This window comes from Phragmites australis, chromosome 18 (genome assembly GCF_958298935.1).
Source record: "Phragmites australis chromosome 18, lpPhrAust1.1, whole genome shotgun sequence".
Classification (NCBI taxonomy): domain Eukaryota; kingdom Viridiplantae; phylum Streptophyta; class Magnoliopsida; order Poales; family Poaceae; genus Phragmites; species Phragmites australis.
The window spans coordinates 1,231,822-1,253,508 of record NC_084938.1 but is presented as its reverse complement, the minus strand read 5'-3'; the positions used below and the strand labels follow the sequence as shown (position 1 = coordinate 1,253,508).

Sequence of the window (21,687 nt, the reverse complement as noted above, 5' to 3'; positions counted from 1 at the left end):
AGTTATTGATCAAAGGCTCGAGAGATAGGTAGTAAAATCAATTCCCATTCGATGTTTTAAGTTTTCATGTCTTCGAGATGTTTTTTGAACCATCATACTAATGATATAGTTTTCTTATAATATGAAGTCTGTAACATGTAGTATTCCTAGTTTATCACACTTTTGCATCTTTTTTTTTTGTTTTTAAAACCAAACATGCCAAGTAAAAAGACATTTTTATCCTTATTTTATTTGACCAACATAATGATAACATCTTTGTTCCTCTTGACCCAATTAATATGTAAGTGGTAGTAATATAGGCGTAATCTAGGCTGTTGATGGACTTAGCCAATTACTAAATGTAGGGTGAGATTATTTAGGTCTGCCTCATGGCGATTTATTATTTTTTAATGTTGTCCAAACATCCGACTGCTGCAAAACCTTACATAGCTGTTGAAGTATTACTTGTTGTCTTTGTTTTCTCCTACTATGTTATTTCATCTATTGTCCAACCATATCAGCCACTATAGGACCACACTGACTTGAAAACTGATTAAATTTGTCTTGACAATATGTTTATGTGTATTTAGGGATTCATCTTATATATCTAAAAGCTATGAATTCGTTCGTCTAAAAGCGGTGGCTTCCGTCGCAAAATAGTCATTCCACATCATCTAATAAATTAAATACAGACTGCCCGGTTTGGACACTGATCAAGCAAAATCGTCCATCAGATCTCCTACATATTATATTTTCATCTTTATCCTTCCAGAAAATCAAACCACAACCTTAAATATTATTAGGATGATGTGGAATGACCTCCTACTGTTTGTCTTTCATCACATATAATAAGCAATGTTGTTTTAAGTAAATCTACAGCATTGTGCCACGTTTGATATCTAATGGAATCTTAAATATTATTAGGATGTTGCATGTTTTGCATGTATGTTTACATGAAAAATCCTGCATTCAAGTAAAATTTGCTGAAGAATTAATCTTATTTGTCTTTTCATTTAAATTTTTTGAATCTGCAATAGTGTTGTCGTGATGCTTCTCCTGATCTCTCATTTTTTACATTTCATCAACTAATTAATCGTGGGAATTGGAGCAAGCCTTTGCTTAATAAAGTGATAATAGGTTAATTGGTTTATATATATGTGTGTGGTTTTAATTCTTTGCCTAATCTTCCTAAACTATACTCTTTCTTGTATATACTTAAAGTCATCTTATTAGTTTGTGTTTGTTAGAGGAGGGGACAACAAAGACATGGGCAACGTGCCTGAGAAAAAAAAACTACCTAGAACTCTGGAAGTAGCCTAAAATATTGTATCCTATCATCGATCATCTGAATCATTTTTAAGAATATACAGTCGTTGCATGGATGCTAAGTGTAAGATTCTCGTATATAAAGTTTTGAATATCTAAGCACATAAAATTATCTCCAATATAGTTTTAGATAACTCTCACCTTTTCATAAAGGCTTGTTAGATTATTTCTTCTAGAGAATTTGTAGCAAATCAAGCTGAACTTGTTCAACTCATGTCTTGTCCGTGGCAAATAAGAACACCCCTTGAAATCATGTCGGGATGCTTGCTCTGTTGTTGTCAATCTCATCCACAGTCTTCCTACCTTCCCACAGCCATCAACGCCATTACTGCCTCGCTGTCCAAGGTCTTCTCTACTACTGCTGGTCTCCCTTAAACCTAAAACCCACCGTAACTCTAACCTTAAACCCTACCCGAACGATCGAACCCTATTGCGGACCCCATAAGGCCCTCCCCTTCCTCTCTGGTTCCAGTCTGTGGCTTCCGATTGCACAACGACAAAATTGATTGCGACATTGCTTGGTGGGCCACGCGCACAGATTAGTTATCGGGATCTCCTATCCATCTGGTGGCCGAAAGTTTGTGGATCTAAAATGGACTCGAAATCAAAGTTATGGTTTAAGAGAAAATTACTTTTGAAATTTGATAATCAACCTACCCCATTCCGCATCGATCGGCCAACCCTGCAGTGACACGTGCCCCCTGCCATCTAGCAGGGCTGCGCTCTCTTCACACTTGCCTTCATCTGAGCCGCACATTCTCTATAGCACCAATATCCAACACTGATCTAGGCTGAAGCTCAAAAAGGTCACCCAATGTATAGATATGTTTGTAAGTTTGTTATCCCAGAGTTCAAACGGTACCCATCATCCTAAGAGGGCATAGTGAACTAGCTGAAAAAGCACAGCCTAGTAATATCTTGTAGCTAACGACTGAGGCCTTAGTCACGTCGGGGAAGGGGGGCAAGCAGGAACACAAATTGGTAAGAGAAAGCGACCCATTATCTAACTCACGCCCTCTTGTTGGGAATGTTATATGTCATATAAACCCTAAAATCTATGCGAGTGGGAGTCGATGTTCAACCATCCTCTACCGTTTGTGCTCTCCTCCTCCCTTCGGTTTTTTCAGGGCGTTGCTCTTCCTCCTCTCCTTTAGGTCCCTAGCAGTTGTCACTTCTTCGCCCCACCTTGCTTACCGTCTTTGTCCTCCTGGTATCTCACCAAATTTGAGTATCCTTGTCTGATCGGATCCTGGGCACAACCACTACCCCTTCTCCCCATCACCCTCGCCTTTGCCCCTCCTACTTACCGTCTCCGTCTTCCTAGCGTCTAACCTAATTTGAGGTGTGCTTCTTTGATCAAATCCCGGGCATCAGCATTGCCTCCCTTCTCCCTATTGCCCTCGCCTCCTCCTCCCACCTTTGTCGGTGGCCTATGCTCCCTTGCTCCCGCTAGCCAGTGTCGACGAGGAGGAATAAGGTGAGAGCTTGATATGAAAATAGTAGAACAAATAACTTGTGTTTGGAACAATTTTTGTTGTGGCTAGGAACTTTTTTTCATTTGATGGGAACAAAATGTTCTCGGGCTCAAAACTTTTTCTATTGGGTGAGGACTGTCAGTGAGGCTAATCGGTGCACCGGTGAGTAGGGGCGGGCCTAATCAAGGACATAGGTGTACATATATATACCTAAAATTTTGTGCAATTTATATGTTATGTTCTATGTGTGCCTGATGACTGTGGTCCACAACAGCCTAAGTCTACCTCGCTATGACCTGACAGGTATTGATGTGACCACATCTCACGACGCATGACCCATACGGCCCCACATAGTGGCCTAGACGCCCTCAAAATACAAGTGACAACAGTGTGTATGAGTGTGTCGGTTCATGTGAGGCTGAGATCGTGTGCGTAGCGACCGCGTGCGTGACGTCCACAAACACTGCACTCAACCTGTCGACCTGCATGCATGGCGGCACATGCAGCTGGTCGCCGTTGGAAACCGCCATGGAATTAAGGTTCGTCGGTGCCCGGCAACTTGACTCGGACCGACCAGTCCTCTGCTCTCCTGAATTTCGAAACCGCTGTGGTGTGTTAATGCCAAACCTGAAGCGCCTCCTCTCCTCTCTAAAAATGAGCAGTACAGTCCTTTAGATCCGGAGCCTGCAAGCAATTCCATTCCTCACAAGGACCACCTGCTTCATCACAACAGCAGTCAGCAGGGCAGGGCAATCAGTCATGGCGGCAACAACCAAACTCTCACCTCCTAAATGCACGGCACGCGCCAAGCATGCATCGCATGGGGCCATGGCATTCAACACCCAGCAGAAAGAAACAGCAAATTCAAATCAACCCAAGATGAAACAGCGAAAACCAGGACGGACTGTCTCAAGTCTGAACCTGCAGTTTGCACCATCTGAGCTTAACCAACGAAACACCCTGGACCCGTCTGGGTTTTCCAGAATCGTTTGCGAAAACCCAGCGGGAATCGAACTGTATCCTGTGAAATTCTTGCAAGTTTTCCGTGAAACTCGTGCGTTCCATATAGACTCTCGAGGAAAAGATTACGCAGTCACACCGCAGAGGAGAGGGGAGGGGAGGGGAGGGAAGGAGACACATGAACATGATGCAGCAAAGCATCAGTGTCATGAGGCAGTAGTTACTGGCAGATAGTGTAACTAACTAACCAACTGCTTCTACGGCAGAGCAGAAGTTAACAGCTTACTACAATCAAGCTCCCGAGGAAGGAACTGAAACTCAAACAAGACACAATGGCAGCTACCAAGCTAGTAGCTGATCACTAGCTGTTAACTAACAAAACACAGTCACTAACGAGCTCCATTGCAACCGGCAATGCAGCGTCGATCACTGGCTGGTGCCGAGCTGCTGCAGCACGGCCGCCATGGCCGGGCGCTGGCCGGGCGCCTCGCTGGTGCACAACAGCGCGATCCCCGTGAGCTTCGCCGCCTCGGGCCTTGAGAACCGGCCGCCTAGCCGCGGGTCCACGAGGTCGTCCAGCCTCCCGGATTCGGCGCCGAGGCGGAGCTGCGCGACGGTCCTCCTCCCCGTGAGCACCTGGAAGACGACCACGCCGAACGCGTACACGTCGCTCTTGTCGGTGAACCGGCCCGTGGTCGTGTACTCCGGGGCCAGGTACCCCATGGCCGCGCTGTCCTTGAGCGTCGAGAAGACCACGTCGTCGGCCAGGAGCTTGTGCAGGCCTGCGCCGGAGAGGTGGGGGACGAAGAGGTGGTCGACGAGGACCTTGTCTGCAGAGATGCTCTGGTGGACAAGCGAGGGCTTGTTTGGTTTGCTGCTGTGAAGGTAGTCAATGCCTGAAGAAAAAAAATCAAGATTTCAGAGCAAATTAGCTAGACATATCAGTACATGTCAAACTGAAATCATAAAATAGTGACACGGTAGAAAATGTTTAGTTCCAAAAGCATAATCTGTCAGAACAAGTCAGTACTCATGCATCAACAGAAAATCAAGTGGAAATAGTGAATTGGTACCCTTGGCAATGCCTTTGATGATGGAGACCCGCGTGGCCCAGTCCAGGATCATCGCACCCGCATCGCTGGCCTTGACATCTAGATACCGAGAAAGGCTCCCATTCCCCATGAATTCATATACGAGGAAGCACTCTCCTCTTGCCCGGGAGCGGCAGAAGCCCCTCAGGCCAACAAGGTTATCATGCCACAATGATGTAAGCATGCGGAGGCCTCTCAAGAAGTCGGCCTCCTCCGACTTGCAGCTGCTCTTGTTGATGCTCTTGATTGCAACAACCGAGCCATCCCGCATTATCCCTTTATACGTCGCTGCGAAGCTGCTCTTACCGAGCAAATTGACATCCGAGAAGTACTGTGTTGCGCATTCCACCTCTTCGAGATTGAACCGGACACTTGGGGAACCCTCTGACGATAGCCTAGCTCCATGCTGTGACCCCTCAGATGAAGTGTCCCAGCCACTAGAGTACTCGACATTGATCAGTGAGGAGGCACTTCTCTGATGTGTTTCCTTTGACTGGTCCAGGCTAAATCGGCCTTCCAAATGCTCAATTGAACTGCCAACCTTCTGCTTCTGGCGACGGCGCCATGAGAATACAGACAGACAACAAGCTGCAACTCCAGCTACAATGATGACTGTTCCGACAAGAACAGCCCCTGAAGAAAGCGTCGAAGGTTTTGAGCAACCTCCATTGTCGCAATTTCTGTTGAGGTTGGTAGACTGTGGAGTATTTTGTGGCTTGATAGAGGTTGACTCAGGTTTATGGGGCATTTTGCCATCGTCGTTGCCGTCATTAGGGCAGGCTCTCAGAGAATCAAATTGAGCTCCACATAGCTCTGAATTATTCTCATACCGAAACCCCCCGTACAATTTCTTCAGACCTACATCATCGGAGAATACTCAGATTACAAGTAAAGCTAGCTGTGACATGAAGAAAGAGCAGCATTGCTGAGTACAATTACCAGATGGAACAGTCCCTGAAAGTGTATTATTCCGGAGGTCAAGTGTTGCAAGCTGAGGAATCTCGGCAAGTTTGGAAGGGATCGAGCCGAAGAGGTGATTGGAGCTCAAGTCCAGCCGTGTCAATGCCGGCAAGTCCCCCAGGGAGGCCGGTATTGCACCAGTGAGTTGGTTGGACTGAAGGGCAAGAACAGTGAGCTTCTTTAGCTGACCCAGCTGGGTTGGAATGCTCCCTGAAAGCTGGTTGTAGCCGAGCTGCAGTACTGCACAGAGAACATAACCTTTTTCAGCTATCAACGATTGGAGAGAATTATTCCTGCAAGTTAACTTTTGGTAGGTTGATCTAATCAATTTTTTTGGCAGGATGGTTTAATCCTGAAGTAGACAGAGAAGGAATGTCAATTATGGGCTATAGCACAACAGGGGGAAAGCTGTAGAGGCACAGATCAATTACAGAACACTGATGAAACAAATCCAACAGATAAACGAAATTCCTTGAGCAGAATCCAAGCTTCCTTTTTGTGTCAGTAACTAACGTACTCAGTACATGAGAGATGAAACCGCCAAAAGGCAAAGAATAAAGATGGAACATCGTGATACCATACATCACAGTAGCCGTACAATCAAAACCACAAAGGCCAAATTGTACTGACAAAACACCAAACTTTCTGTCGTTTCATTCATGTGTTGCGGTCTTGATTTCTAGCATCTAGGCAGGCAATCATCGACATGCTGAATTGGGACAAAGGAAGCACAATGTTTTGAAAGAACGAGAAAGGACATGTCCTATGTCAAAGAACAACACGATGGAGCATTTGAGTAACACCAGTAATAAGTACAAGAAACTGGGAGCGCGGGACACCTAGAAGACTATAATAAGCCAAAATTAGTTTAGGATTTCAATTTCTTTTCCCAAAAAAAAACGTTTTTTTAGTAAAAAATCGAATTTTGTTAGTTGAATAGCTCAAAATTCAAATTGCCACCCAGCCCTCACGGGAATAAAAGCAATTGATAACATAAATGCACACATGCAGACCCAAATTTCTCAGTGTTTCAAAGTTCAAACTCTACAAACCCCGAACACCCAAGACCCAAGAGTATCAAATAAGTCACCTTGGAGGCTACCGAGGCGGCCGAGCTCGACGGGGATGCTCCCTGACAGGTTATTGACGCCGAGGTAGAGCTCGGCGAGCTCGGGAAGTCCACCGAGCTCGCGGGGTATCTCCCCGCCAAGCTTGTTGTAGTGCAGGTACAGCCCGGTGAGGCCCGGGAGCATGGCGACCGCGGGCGGGACGGTCCCCCTGAGCCCCCTCCCCTGCAGCGAGATGGTGGCCACCCTGCCGCGCGCGTCGCAGGAGACGCCCTCGAAGTAATCCCCGCGGCCGCACGGGTCGCCGCCGCGCGCCCACGAGGCGAGCGCGCGGCCCGACGGGTCCAATGCCGCCTTGAGCTCCATGAGCGCGTCCAGCTCGGCGGTGCGCGAGGAGGCCGCGGCGGCGGCGGTTGAGAGTAGCAGGAGGGGGAGGAGCAGCAGCAGCAGCAAGGAGTTCTTGGACGCCATGGCGGAGAGCCAGAGAGCGCGGGGACGGAGCGGGTCCTTAGGCGGTGTGTACGGGGGAGAGAGAGTGTGTGTCTGGTGGTGTGAGAATTTGGAGGTTTATAGGGGGTTTGCGGTAAAAAGGGTGGAGTCAAAAGTTCAAAACTCAAAAGGCGTGCTGATCGATAGTAAAAAGGTGAAAAAGAGAGGGGTTTTATCGGGATTGTAACATGATACTGGAGATCTACCAGAGTATTTATCTGCATGTCTGTCTGGTATAAACGACGGATCAGATACTGTATCTGTGTGAAGAAGTACACTGCTCAGGATAATTAGTGGAATCTTGTGACCCACCGTCCACGTGGGATTAGAAAGTACTACCACTGGTAGGTAAAAATAGGAAGATAGACAATATATGCTATCGTATTTGCTAAACAAGATAATATATTGATGTATTTATAAAATTAGTATTTGTATTTGGTACTTTAAATTTTGAGGTGTTGAATATGGACAATAGTGTCGTATTCAGTATCTCATACGTCAAATATGGCTCGGCCTGCTACGCAATCACGTCATATCTCTGCTTTTGGCGTACGATGTTTTCGGCACTTCAGGTGCCGAATACAATGGAGCTAGCCTTTTTTCGGTGTTTAAGGTACTAAATTCGGGTTTTTAGATTTTAAGATGTTAAATTCAGATGCTAGATTTACAAATACATCGATCTGTTATTTATTTTAGTAAATATGTCAACATATATTGTTTTTTTTATATTTTTACCATACTACTAGTAGGAAGGAATGAGCAACTATAGTATAAACCTCTGGATTCAGAGTCTATTACAGTGATGTCATGCATGCCATGGTGGTTGTTTGGTTACAGGCCAGACCAGGTGTGTCAAGCCAAATAGCCATCATGGCTGAAGTCGAAATAATACTAAAATTTAATTAAAAATGGTCATTTGATTTGTAACATGTGTGGCCAACTAAATCAGCCATCTAAATTTTGTCCCCATTACTGGTTAACTGTAGACGGTAACAATAAAAAAAATTTAAGCGCATCTAAATTTTGGTTTCGAGTCTGGCTTCTGATGGCCCAAACCAAACAGGCCACGGTACTATATACAATACTGCTGGCATTGACCACGGTGAAGACCGGTATCGTACCACTAGGATTCTAGCAAGGAGTAACAGAGACATATAGACTTGTGGCCCCATTTGAACACATCATTTGATCTGATAACCCCCATGCGTGTACGATTAATTATCGGAGGTTGTACTAGTAACTAGTGTTGCTGCGGTAATTAATTCAAAGGACGATTCCCATGCCATGATGCAACACGTGTACTGCTGGCATTGGCCACTGGAGGATTCTAGGAAGGAGTCTCATGGTAGACCTGTGGCCTCATTTGAACGCACCATCTGATCTGATAACCATAACCCCTCATGGCATGCGTGCACGATTAATCATTGGAGGTTGCGGTAATTAATTTCGAAGGACGATTACCATGGCATGCAACACGTGGCCGGCAGTACGGCCATCTGGTCTGAGACCGACCAAACTTTTCCGACCCTGCACTGCGCTGCGCTGCGTCGCGTGGAACTGGAACCTTTTCGGATGCAGGTGCAGACCTGATTTGATTTGATTTGGTTTGTGTTTCTATTCGAATGCTACAGTAGTGATTGGCGAGAACGGATCTTGGAGCAAAGCAAGAGAGCTTTCAAAATTTGAACCAGGAGCGTCGGCGAGGGTGCATTAAAGTAAGCGGCGTGGCGCCGCAGCATCGAGCGCAGCACAGTGAGGGGCCGATTTGGATTTGGGTTTGGATTTCCTAGGGCAGGGGACGGCAGAGTTATGAGACGGCCCGGTGGAGTGGAGTGGAGGTGTTCCTCCTCGAGACTAGACTGGACAGCTCTGGTCCACAACACTGCCCACAAGGGGAAGGAAATAGCAACATGCATTCTTTTAGTATGTGATTGGTTGTATATATAAATAATATAAATAGGTTAAATAGAATTATATTTATTAAAAAGATTAATATCTGTTGGTTGTATTCTCTCTTTATGTAGGACGTTTTAGCACTTAGCATTAAGAAGGCATTAAACATGAGAAAATAAGAGGTAAAAGGACTTAGAGTACCCTCCTTCCTGCATCCGAACCTTAGCTCGACTGGCAGTGATAGAGGGAGCAAGGAGCTCCCCTCTTGAGCCACCCGCGTACGAGCCACGAGGGTTACGTGGGATGCACGCCCCGTCAAAGACTACAAAGAAACCTCTGGGAAGGGAACCTAGCGATCTTAAAAAAAAAAAGAGTACCCTCCTTCCTCAACCATTGAACCTAGTCATTCATTCACGTGAGTAAAGAAAAATTGACTAGTAAGACTACTCACAGTGTATGGTATCATACACATAAATAAGGTATTATATATGATTTCTTGCTGATATGTCAAGCAATTAAAGAAGAGAGAGTAGATAGTAGTATCTTATAAAAGATACAGCTCTAGCATGATATTATAGATGTTATTCAAATTCCTTAGGTAGACTATAGAGGAGAGATATTTATTAGGTATGTCAGCTGTAGAAATAATATACTTGGTGAGAAATGTTTACTACTATATCAATGTGGTATGGTAATATAAGAAACCGTATTAGTGCCTTAGCATTGGGAGTAGTCTACGTGTACATGAAGTGCAGTCCACCACCTCGCAAACTGCAACCCGGCTGCATGCAGCCATGCAGAGCACGAAGAGAGAGTGCCTTTATTCCCTAGTTGCATGCATGAAGCAATGAAGAAGGGTAGAAGGGGAAACAAGTGGAGAGTAAAGGGATGAAATAGATAAGACGCCCTATAAATAAAAAAAAAATCTCCAAAGCTAAAACACCCTACATAAAAAAAAATGGAGGAAGTATTTGTCTGGATAGGTTGAGTTGAGTTTCTGTTTGTTTGATCGAATCTGAGACCGTATGAGTGAAATAAAAAATTAAGATTGTGATTAGTTGCTCGTATGAAGATAATTTTAAGATATTGAGAAAAACTAAAATGGAAATTTTAAAAAGAAGATTAAATGTGGATAATTTAATAAAAGAAAATAAAGAGAGGAGGAGACATATTGGATTTTTTTTCAATTGGACCCGTCCGCCTGAGCGGATACAGAAGCCTGGATCCATCTAGTCAGGCTACGGATCAAACTTCCCTCTTGGGCTAGGTTGTGAGCGTACGTTTGCATCCGCTGAACCAGACTAAAACAGTATATACAGACAACCAAACACACTTATATGCATCCACCAAGTTAGGTTGCTCTCATACGGGTAACGAATAAGACCCTTAAATATGCAATAGTAGCCACCAACCACGTCTAAGAGAATAGTAATGCCTAGAGGTGGGATTTAGATCGTGTTGGGCCGGCATGACATGGCTCAAATGGAGCTTGGGCCCTTCGAGCCATGTTGGCATGGTCAAGGGAGCTATGTGTGTCGTGCCAGTTTAGCACAAGTCACTTCTAGGAAACACCAAGCATGTTATGACAGGCCGCATCATGTCAAACCGGCACGAGCAAAATCTTGTCTCCTTAGGTAGTGTTTAGGTGGTGAGATATCTCTAGATGGGATAATCCTATCATAATTTTTCGTATGTTTGGTTGAAGAATGAGGGGATATAATGGCTCCTATAGAAGAATATTTATTTAGATGCTAGACAAGGGGTCCTAGAAAATTTTCCATATACAACCCTCCTACTCAGGACACGAGGATGACGATGGGCCCGATATTCTAAGATAAGTTTGTTCCATCGATCCCACCAAATAAACATTTTAAATCACTAGTTACATACTCGTGTGTTGCAACGGATCCTAAATCTAACATCATTACATTGTAATGGTTCCTAAATCTCATGCACAATATTATTTTTATTTTCGTATGAAGAAAAAAAATATTGATGCTAAAGGTAATACTTAATTCATAGAGATATAGTGATCTATAATGGCCAAGATCTAACATTAGGATAATATCATGACTCTTGATTTCTTATCTAACATGAATATAATAAAAATAACATCGCTAACAGATCATAAACAAATTACATATAAGAGCACATAAATGTAATTAGTTCATGGATCTGGGTTCTGTACAAAATAATGAAAGATAACTGAAGCAGAAAGCAGTAAAAGACCATGAGCTCCGACATGATGTGGGCAACGGTGGGGTGGGGACAACACGCTGGGTGCTAGGAAGGCAACATCGCTGCGAAGGAACTACGAGGAAGGACAAGCTGTTGCATATTAGCTGCTTCCTAGGCTCTGGACACAACAGAACTACATCCAAAAGGTAAATCATTTGTGCAAGTAAGGAGCAAGTTTAAACAAACTTGCTACTACTAGTAGGAAGGAATGAGCAAGATTCGCCAGCTCAAGCACTAAAAAAAGACTAAAGGTGTAAGATCTTAGTGAAAACTATCATTTTACAAGTACATACCTCTTGGTTACTCCTCCTAGATAAGCACTAAGAACAATCTTTATTGTCTATTAGTCTTGTTCAATCGCAAATGACAAATTCAACCTAGTATTCAATTAGAGCTACTGCAAAAATAAATAATGGTCACAAGAAGCTAAGTGAACATGAAAAGGTTCCAGTTAAAAAAACTTAAATAGAATTTATTGATCCAATGACAAAGTTTAAGGCATCCTATATGTTACCAGACTGATGGTACCATAAAGCAAATTAGTTAACATTGATGTAAACATGTGATTACCGAAATATAAAAAAGATAAGGAAACAACTTTGTCCCACTTAATCTTGTGAATTCCCTCCACTAAACCAATAGTTGCATTAGCCCAACAGCTGCCGCAGTAGCCTTAGTTCCTAGGAGTGTTTACAATCCCCTCTCCTCTCAATCAATGAATTCAGGTAACTCATCGGCTGCAATGGACAAACAAGCATGTTAAAAAACAAGGAAACATATGTCTCATTGCCAAACATCATCACATTTATAACGCTTATTGAAATAAATCTTTTGCATCAACAAAAAAATCATTGCACTAGTTACATAGTTAATATTATGAACACAGACCATGAAACAAAAAATCACTACGCTAATTACAACACAAATGACAACGGCCCTCCCAAAACAATAAATCCATCATTGTTATAGTACAAATACAATATGTGCGTAGGATGTGAAAAAAATCCATCCATCTAACCTCGGCAAAAACACTACATATGCGTCATCAAGCACAACAATCCTAATATGAAAAATTAGAGCTACAACATCCATTACAAAAGATTCAAGATAATCTCTTAAGTTCTTAATCAATACAAGAAGACTGCACAAGAACTTATCTATCATGTGAACACTAACAATAGTCATTTATTGGTAACAATATAAATCACCACTGCAAAGAAGGCTACCACCACATACACTACAGATCGTTCATCTCTAAGAACAACATAGTCGTTGAAAATAGAATGCATTCAAAGAGGCAAAAAGATAAACTTTTTCGTACCTTCTTCAGGATCTGTTTCCGATGACATCGAAGCCACTCCCAACGACATCCAGCATATTACTCTAGCAATAATGTGTGCAGAAAGGGTACCCACTGCTACAGGTCCAGAGGAGAAACCGCCATGTGCCTTAAAGCTCCTTTGCACCATCATTGCACCACCAGTATGGACGTCATAGTTCCTCAGCGCTATCACAGTGTCCCAGCTTCTTTGCGCCACTACAACAGCGCTATCACTGTGGGTGAGATCCCCTGCACCGCAAGAGAAGAAACACGAGGAGTGAGCAAGATGAGATGATCTGAGAGACATCGAATCTTACTAGGGCGCAGAGGGTGTGTGTTGGCCTCCCAGTCGCCTAGACGTCGTGCTACGATAGCACGAATATCTCCGGTGAACAATCGGAGAAAATCCTGCTCATATGTGACCAAGGGCTAGAAAAGGGGCAGGCTGCGTGGCTCCCTCGTGGTGCTGGTATGGGCCGCGAGAAGGGGTGGGCGGCGTGGCTCCCCTTGGTGCGGTGGTGGTGCGGTGGTGGCGATACGACGATGAGTTGGGCAGATGACTCCCTAGCCTCACAGCTGTTGGATCCGAGCAGACCCGACCTCTCCACCACTAGATCCAGGTGTTGACGCTCGTGACCTGCATCATCCTCCACACAGAGCGAGAGGAGGAGGCCAGCCGACCCGATGCGGGGCCGCTGCCTAGGTTAACCAATGCGGGGCCAGTCGAGCGACATGGGCCTTAGCGAAGATGTGGCGGACATCAGGAAGGCCGCACTTAGGTGCCAAACGTGGGAGGGCGATGGCACCGGTGGCTCCTGACAATGTTGTATAGGGGCGGTGGCAGTTGGGAGATGATGAGCAAGTCGGGGGCAAGCCATGTGGACGGATAATTAGTTGCAACAGTAGGATGATGACGGTTGAGAGATGTGCGAAAGAGAGCGAATGGGATGGGGGAGAAGGGGAGTGAAAAATTAGGAGCAGAATCAAAGCACATTAGACGATTTTTAAATAATAGAGATTCCTTCTTTAATATATGTATGAGATCATCCTGATCCGACGAAACACTACGTTTAGGCTAATCGAAGACAAGAGCATGATTAGCCCAACACAACAAGCCCACGAGGTCCACGCGCACGACCAGCCCAGCGGCCACCGCGTCGTCATTCCTCCTCTCCTCACTTCCCCACCACCAACCCAATCAGACAGTCGCGAGAAAGAGCCAGGCGAGATCTCCGCCCCGATCCGACGACCCTGACCCTCTCCCCGGCGGCGATGGGCGGCAAGGACCTCACCGACGACCAGATTGCCTCTATGCGGGAGGCTTTCTCCCTCTTCGACACCGACGGCGACGGCCGCATCGCGCCCTCCGAGCTCGGCGTCCTCATGCGCTCGCTCGGCGGGAACCCCACGCAGGCTCAGCTCCGCGACATCGCCGCGCAGGAGAAGCTCACCGCCCCCTTCGACTTCCCGCGCTTCCTCGAACTCATGCGCGCCCACCTCCGCCCGGAGCCCTTCGACCGCCCGCTCCGCGACGCCTTCCGCGTCCTCGACAAGGACGCCTCCGGCACCGTCTCCGTCGCCGACCTCCGCCACGTCCTCACATCCATCGGCGAGAAGCTCGAGCCGCACGAGTTCGACGAGTGGATCCGCGAGGTCGACGTCGCGCCCGACGGCACCATACGCTACGACGACTTCATCCGCCGCATCGTTGCCAAATGAGCCCCCCCACCGCACTTCGCTTGTAACGACTCTCCCGTTATTTGATTTCCTATGATCTGATCTGATGTTATCCCATTTCTTTTCTGCTATGTGCTTTGATTTCGGAACTGCTACCTAGGGTTTGGATAATGGTGTGATTATGAATCTGTTAATTGATGGACCTGTCTGATGCTACTTTGCTTGGTTTCTTCGTGTAATACTGCAATGTAAAGTGTGAATCTGGTTTCTCCAATGTTTGGGTATTTTTATTTGATGGAATCCTTATTTGACTGATCGCTGAGATCATGATTGCTTGATTAGTCACAAATTAATGCAGTGATATGCGCTAGTTTAGGTATTCTATTTGATGGAATCCTTATTTGATCGATCGATGAGACCATGATTGCTTTAATCGCAAATTAATGCTGTGATCTGCGCTAGTTTATGTATTGATGCTGATATAGTTGCTGCTTTTGTTAAAATCATATCGTATTAGGTGGGTGGGGGGGGGGGATTTTCATGGAGCTGTAAGACCTTCATCATAGGCTGTTTTTTTTTCTTTCATTGACTGCCATTCCTGTTTCAATTGATTAAGTCATGTTATGGGGCTGTTGACAAGCTGGTCGTAAATCCAACGTCACTTGTGATGATAACACTGTCGTTGAGATTTGGCATCTGTGGGTTACTCAACCCATCATATAATTACTAGCCCCATTTTGATAATGAATAATCTAGCAGTAGCCATATCGAATCTATACGGCGGCTTTTCTAGTTTTTGGTTATAAATGATTTGGTCCCACGTCACTATTATCATTAAGATGTTCCTTTTTGGAGCATGATGCGGATAACTGGACGCTTCCATATACTTGGAAGATCTTCCCTCAAAACTTTATTAAGCTTCTCGAGATTGTCATGAAGCACTACCTCAAGTCCGCACTTATCTTCAATAAACCATGCCTTCATGCTTCAATGTACTTGATTCATATAAGCTCATTTCACATTCTTGATGCATGGATTGAATTTCCCTCTAGAAAACCTATATGCTGCCACATTGATATATCTTCATACAATTTTAATTTACAGAGGGAAAATGAATCACATTGCTGGTAGGGCAGAGTTGTGGGCTATTGCATGCTTTCCTAAATTTTGTGATGTTTTTTCTTGTTGAACATCTTGCTGGCGAGACAAGAAATCCCTGTGATCAACAAAGTTGAAAGACAGAACTTTAGAACTTACATTAAAGCTTTTGAGTTGTCACTAGGAAGGATCATCACGAACAACAACCTCGATAGCCTTAAAACCTTCTTTGTATCACGAATAGTCAAATAGTGGCTTTCCTTGTGCTTAACTAAGTTGAAAGATTTACTCTACTATTTTTGCATCCTCATCAATATCACGATGAACAACCTCGTTAACCTCAACAAAATTTAAAGAAAGCCTTAGATCTTACTTAAATACTCTTGCATTCTTACTAAGACTTCATGAACACCCTCAATAACCTTAAGACCTTCTTTGTATTCATGTATCTGTGCATTTGATTCATGAAAGCTCAGTTCACATTCTTCATTCATGGTTGGAATACCTTTTAGTCCGATATGATGTTAACTGTTACATTGATCTAATACTATATGCCATTAGTTTACACACACAAAACAGTGACTTCCAGGTGATACCATACTGCATGCTGCGGACTTTTGTCTGTTAAGATCGAATATTTGGTAGTATATAATTATCCTACATTTGTGAAAAATAAACTTCTTGCTGGTAAGGCAATGGAATTCGAGAAATTTGAAAATACAAGCAAATGGAATTATTTCTCCATAAATGATTCATATGATCCAAACATGGGCATTCTTTCATGCCGCATATGCCAGCTATTTTACCATATTCTGCTTGATCTAGTTGAATCAATCATGTGGTCCTCGCAAATGGCCTTCAGTTGGAAACATCTACCTACAGGTGAGATGCTTGTTGTGGTAGCATAGATTGCTTCCCCCCCCCCCCACCCACCACCAGAAACCATGGTGCTGTTTGATTTTGCTCATTTACCATAGCCCTGTGGACTTTTGCCTGATACGATTGAATAGTTGGTATATAGTTCTCCTAATCTGTAAAGTTTTGAATAAACTTCTTTCTGGCAGGGCAAGGGAATTCATGGATAGTCGAACTGTAGTTTTTTCCTGTGCTAGAAAAAGTTGAATGGTTCATATGATCCAAACACCAGCATCTCTGTTGTTGCATATATGAGCTATTTAACTGGATTTCTGCTTGATTTATTTAAATCAGTCATTTGGTCCTCGCACATGTCTTTCATTTCAAAACATCTTCATGCAAGTGAGATGTTTGCTGTCCTAGCCTAGCTTTCTTGTTTAAATACCCCCCAGAAATCATGGTGCTGTTTGGTTTCGCTCATTTACATCGCCTGTCGGCTGTCGGCTGTGGAATTACATTCAGCTGCTGCAATTGTTCATACGAATGTTTGATCATTCTTAAGCTACTGCACATGGTTGTGAATCTGTACCCTCAGGTGCTTTAACTGTTCAGCGTATTACCAGCAATTTTTGTGGCTGTGAGTTGTATCTAGCCACCAAGTTGGTTTAATTTCCATATCACCTTGTTTCTGGAAAATTCCAGGTTGTGTTTTGTGCAGGAGCGCAATGGGAGAGACTATGCACAGAGAAATAGCATATACATTCTCACGAAGTGTTTGGTGCATGTGTGTTATCATGCTATATTTAGAGCGAGGTCACAAAACATTTCCCCCCTAACATAATCTCCAACTATATTTTCTTCGTTTCGTCCCCTTCCAGATTTCCTTTTTTGTTTTCATTCTTTTTATTTTCTCTTATCTCCAACAGCTTCTCTTTGAGGAGAATCGGAAGGGAAAGAAAAGAGAATCTCGTCGTGAAAGGAATGATTTTAGAAATCACTCCGTGACGGAAACCGTGAAGAGAAATCATTGGAGCGCTGAAGGGAACGAAAATACTTTCACGACGAGATTTTCATCTCTAAAGAGAAATCGTTGACCGTGGTAAGAACTTGGAGAGCCTGTCGCTCAAGAATCCAGAGGCTGCTGCCTCGCTGAAATGTTTAGTTCATAGTCGGTAAACTAACGCAGCCCACAGAGTTAAGCTACTGCACCCATTGCATTTTGGACTAACTCTTTTTTGGCCATTCTGTTCGACGCTAGATGCAGCTCCTCCTAATTTTCATGTCATTTTACTGTGGTCCGAAGTAAGGGACGTTGAACATGAGCAATAGGGACGGAGCTTCATGCAGGCCAACCTGAGCCGTGGACTGTCCCTTTGTTTTTGCATGTCGATATCCATAGCTCAGAAGCTAATGGCTCGAACTATGCACAAGGCTAAAAAATCAGTAATCTTGGCCTCTGAAATCCATAACTTTGCATGCTCAAAGCTTTGTTTCCCAAAGCGACATTTCATCTCCGTACTTCAATTATTGGCAAGCTCCGTCACCGATGAGTAGATGCAAAATCGTTCATAAGAGCTGCTAATTTAGGCAACACCAATGTGAGACAACAGTTTCAATAAAATGCTTCCTGAACCGGTGAGACAACAAACTTGAAACATATACGAGCTCTTGTGCAACAACAGTTTCAAAATTACGAATCTTACAGTACAAATCTAATCTCATCTCATAAATAAAATTGAAATCTTAAAAAATCCAATAGACGTTTTCTACGCTTAGTTTTTTTTTTCTGAGACAATTTTCTACGCTTAGGTTGTAAAGAAAATAAATTTCCAATCACAGCATAGATGATGTCTACTGGGCCAAAACATCCACCAGACGGTCCAGCCCAAAACGGCGCAGCCCTCAGCGCCGCCGCTCACTATAAGTAGCCCTCCAAAACCCTAGCCCGCACCCATCCCCTACCGCCGCTCGCGCCGCCGCAGCAAGCCGCCCGACCGCCGTCGCCGGAGACAAACTCCCAGCCGCCGCCATGGGGCGTATGCACAGCCGCGGGTAACCCTCGCTCCTCTGTTCTTCGTGCTCTTGCCCTCTAGTCTAGGGAATTCTCTGCGTGCTAATGGCGGCTGCTCGGCTCCGTGACGCAGGAAGGGTATCTCGTCTTCGGCGCTGCCGTACAAGAGGACTCCCCCGGCGTGGCTCAAGACCGCCGCCTCCGATGTGAGTGCTGAGCAGTGCCTGCGATTCGCCCTCTTCGGATTCGATTCGGGCGCCGTTTGATTTGTTGTGGTTGGGTGATGGACGCGCTTGTTCTGTGTTGATAGGTGGATGAGATGATTACGAAGGCTGCGAAGAAGGGTCAGATGCCGTCGCAGATCGGCGTCCTGCTTCGTGACCAGCACGGTATCCCGCTCGTCAAGAGCGTCACTGGCAGCAAGATCCTCCGCATCCTCAAGGCACATGGTGAGAATGACGTCTCCATTGGTAGATTTGTGCGTCTCTGACGTGTGTATTGATGTGCGGATGTGTTTGTCTAGGGCTGGCGCCGGAGATCCCGGAGGACCTGTACTTCCTGATCAAGAAGGCGGTGGCGATAAGGAAGCATCTGGAGAGGAACAGGAAGGACAAGGACTCAAAATTCAGGCTCATTCTTGTTGAGAGCAGGATCCACCGCCTTGCCCGCTACTACAAGCGCACCAAGAAGCTCCCGCCCACCTGGAAGTAGTAAGTGACTCGAGCCCATGCCTGTCTTCTTCAGTTGTCAGTGCCTTGGAACTGTTGTAACTCTTGAAATCTTCAGTTTAGTCAGTTAACTTGCAGCGTGAGTCAGATAACTTGGTAACTGTTATGTCTAACCTTAGCAAGTTATATGTGTGCCAGTTGCTAATTAGGATTGTATGGTGACTTGTTCTTGATTAGTTGTATGTGAAATTCTATGAAGTGCTATAAGTGTTGTAGAAGCAGTGCACTTGATCAAATGTTTTAGATGCTAATCCATTTGAGCTAGCCAGGCATGTTGAGTGTGTTCTTATGCTGTTTTGGAGTGAAGACTTAGGCAATTGTATTGTTGAGGACACTGGTTTCCTTAACATTAATGTTGGATACCCAAACATTGACAACAAAAACCAAGTCGATTTTCTTTGAAATGTAAAGCTGCAACGACTAACATGGCATTTTTGTATGCTTGGAAGATAACTAAAGTCTATCTGTGCTGTTTTTGTTGTTGTGAAATCTTTAATTCCTGGATAGAAATGTTAGATTGAGTAAAGACAAATGTTCTTGAACAAACCATTTGCTGACCTACATTTCACTTGTAGCTTGTGCCTTGTTAGCATAAACATGTTATGCTTATGTACTTTTTCGGAACTTTTTGATTAGCAGGATTTAAGTCTTTGCAGCTATATTTTATTTTCATATTCTAAATGCACATGTAACCATGTCTTTGGATGCCTACTTATTCTTTATTTAATATATATAAGTTATTAAATATGATTGATTCAGTTATCCCATTGTTTGTTTAGTCGAGTACAGATTGATTCTTTATCATACCTAATGGCATGTGTATTTTCTACTTGAACTCCAATTGTCTTGAAGCTGCATTCTTATGGCTGACAATGAAAATATGCTTGGTTTTGTGCAGTGAGTCGACCACGGCTAGCACTCTGGTGGCCTAAGTGACCTACTTCATATGGTGTGGTCTTAGCTGCTCGAAGATTTGGCTTGTTCTAGAAAGGAATTTATGTAATGCTTAATGACTCTGGAGCGGGTTAGATGGACAAGGAACTGCAACTTTTTCTATGTTTACTTGGAGGATATCCCATAAACCATTTTTGGTTCCGCAAATTCTGTCTGTTAAACGTAACATGCATCCATGTTTTGTCGGTTACAATTAGCGTTTACTCGACTGTTGTTAGCCAGTCTCTGTTTGCTCTGTGATGCTTGCTTGTCTGATCGGAGTGTGCCTATTGCTGGATTTACCTGCCTTCGCCCTTGAATACCGTTGAGCAGTCGCGTTATTACCCTACTTCAGAATGAGACGTCAGATGGTTGGATTCACAGCCTTCTATCATTGGTGTATGCCGAGAGATTACAATGGAACTTGTTTATTATAATAGATAGATGTCTGATCATTGGAATCGCTGACATTTATCATTGATGTCTCGAAGATCTTCCTGAATCTGAGGGGGCATCAATACATGCTGACACAGATGGATAGCCTGGTTATGCAATGTTGGCATTGCCTTATCAACCCAGGCAACCTGAGAATTTCGTGAAAATATTGCATTAGTTGCATGTAGTCATCCAGAACAATTTGGCAATAGTCGATAGCTAAAGAACCTTGTATTGTCTGTGTTCAGCATAGTCATGGAGTGTACTCGTGATGACACTCAATTCAACTGCTGGGAGGTTTGCATCACTACCATTACTTTGACTGGAAATATAGGAGGCAATTATTCTTTTTTCTTGGTAGAAATATAATAAGCATATATAATGAATGGATACTCTAAGGGCCCGTTTGGACCCTAGGTATTGAATTTGATTCTAGTAATTAAATTCTAAATCATACTCCAAGAGGAATTGAATTGGCTAGAATCTAATTTTTTTATTTGGGTGTACTTGGAGACCTTTTCAAAAAAATAAATTGCAAATACTGTTTGGATGATTGAATATGAAATTGCCATGGATGTGCCTCCCCCCCCCCCCCTCTCTATCTGAACCTGAAATTAAACAAACACGGTTCATGGCAAAATACACTTGCCCAATGACAAAATAGAAAGAAAAACAAACATGTTCATGGCAAAACACACCTGCCAATGAGGCAATGACAATAGAAAAAGCTCATGGCAGAACCACCAAACAGTGCTACAATTTGAACATTCATTTGAATTCGATTATAATTAAATGCTGGAAAAAGCACCCAAGTCTGAAGCATGCAAGTATCAGTTTAAAATAGAATTCAGTTAATCTCCACTTCAGCCAGGCTACTGACAAAAGCAAGAGCTCCACAATATTTGCACCACAAGCCATTTAGTCTACACCTGCAGAGCATTACAAACTTAATTCGCTGTTGCCATCTAATGATTGTGATCACAGTACCCACAGGTTTTCGAGAGATTAAACCACGCAAATTTAAGGCACAAAAAGTAGAGGAGTTTTTTCCAATCATAACAAGAGGTTAATGAATATGACTGGATTTCTCAAGACCTCCACTTCTTCAGTAGCTTCAAAAGCCACATCTTCCTCATTTCGATTGGAAGTGC

General features: G+C 44.0%; 3 protein-coding genes across 3 annotated transcripts; 2 read left to right on the top strand and 1 right to left on the bottom strand.

The window, feature by feature from the left end:
• Positions 1–3,906: 3,906 nt before the first annotated feature.
• Positions 3,907–7,576, bottom strand: LOC133898398 (probable leucine-rich repeat receptor-like serine/threonine-protein kinase At3g14840). The gene is made up of 4 exons (XM_062339078.1): positions 6,882–7,576; positions 5,771–6,031; positions 4,814–5,689; positions 3,907–4,636 (listed from the first exon to the last, which is right to left on the bottom strand). The coding sequence occupies exons 1-4, from the start codon at positions 7,327–7,329 to the stop codon at positions 4,167–4,169; spliced, it is 2,055 nt and encodes a 684-aa protein (XP_062195062.1). The 5' UTR covers positions 7,330–7,576; the 3' UTR covers positions 3,907–4,166.
• A 6,358-nt stretch (positions 7,577–13,934) lies between these two features.
• On the top strand, positions 13,935–14,798 carry LOC133899761 (probable calcium-binding protein CML7). Its single transcript, XM_062340822.1, has one exon. The coding sequence runs from the start codon at positions 14,072–14,074 to the stop codon at positions 14,516–14,518; it is 447 nt and encodes a 148-aa protein (XP_062196806.1). The 5' UTR covers positions 13,935–14,071; the 3' UTR covers positions 14,519–14,798.
• A 3,525-nt stretch (positions 14,799–18,323) lies between these two features.
• Positions 18,324–20,339, top strand: LOC133899760 (small ribosomal subunit protein uS15). The gene is made up of 5 exons (XM_062340821.1): positions 18,324–18,481; positions 18,574–18,646; positions 18,751–18,889; positions 18,964–19,150; positions 20,067–20,339. Exons 1-5 carry the CDS (start codon positions 18,459–18,461, stop codon positions 20,098–20,100), a joined length of 456 nt encoding a protein of 151 aa, XP_062196805.1. The 5' UTR covers positions 18,324–18,458; the 3' UTR covers positions 20,101–20,339.
• Positions 20,340–21,687: the final 1,348 nt, after the last annotated feature.

Bases quoted from the DNA above. Each gene is read 5' to 3' on its own strand.
- LOC133898398 (XM_062339078.1), bottom strand. From the start codon at position 7,329: ATGGCGTCCAAGAACTCCTTGCTGCTGCTGCTGCTCCTCCCCCTCCTG. The intron at 5,690-5,770 runs GTAATTGTACTC...CCGATGATGTAG, and splicing joins TTCAGGGACTGTTCCATCTG to GTCTGAAGAAATTGTACGGG. The intron at 4,637-4,813 runs GTACCAATTCAC...TTTTTTCTTCAG, and splicing joins CATCAAAGGCATTGCCAAGG to GCATTGACTACCTTCACAGC.
- LOC133899760 (XM_062340821.1), top strand. From the start codon at position 18,459: ATGGGGCGTATGCACAGCCGCGG. The intron at 18,647-18,750 runs GTGAGTGCTGAG...CTGTGTTGATAG, and splicing joins TCAAGACCGCCGCCTCCGAT to GTGGATGAGATGATTACGAA. The intron at 19,151-20,066 runs GTAAGTGACTCG...GGTTTTGTGCAG, and splicing joins CTCCCGCCCACCTGGAAGTA to TGAGTCGACCACGGCTAGCA.
- LOC133899761 (XM_062340822.1), top strand. From the start codon at position 14,072: ATGGGCGGCAAGGACCTCACCGACGACCAGATTGCCTCTATGCGGGAG.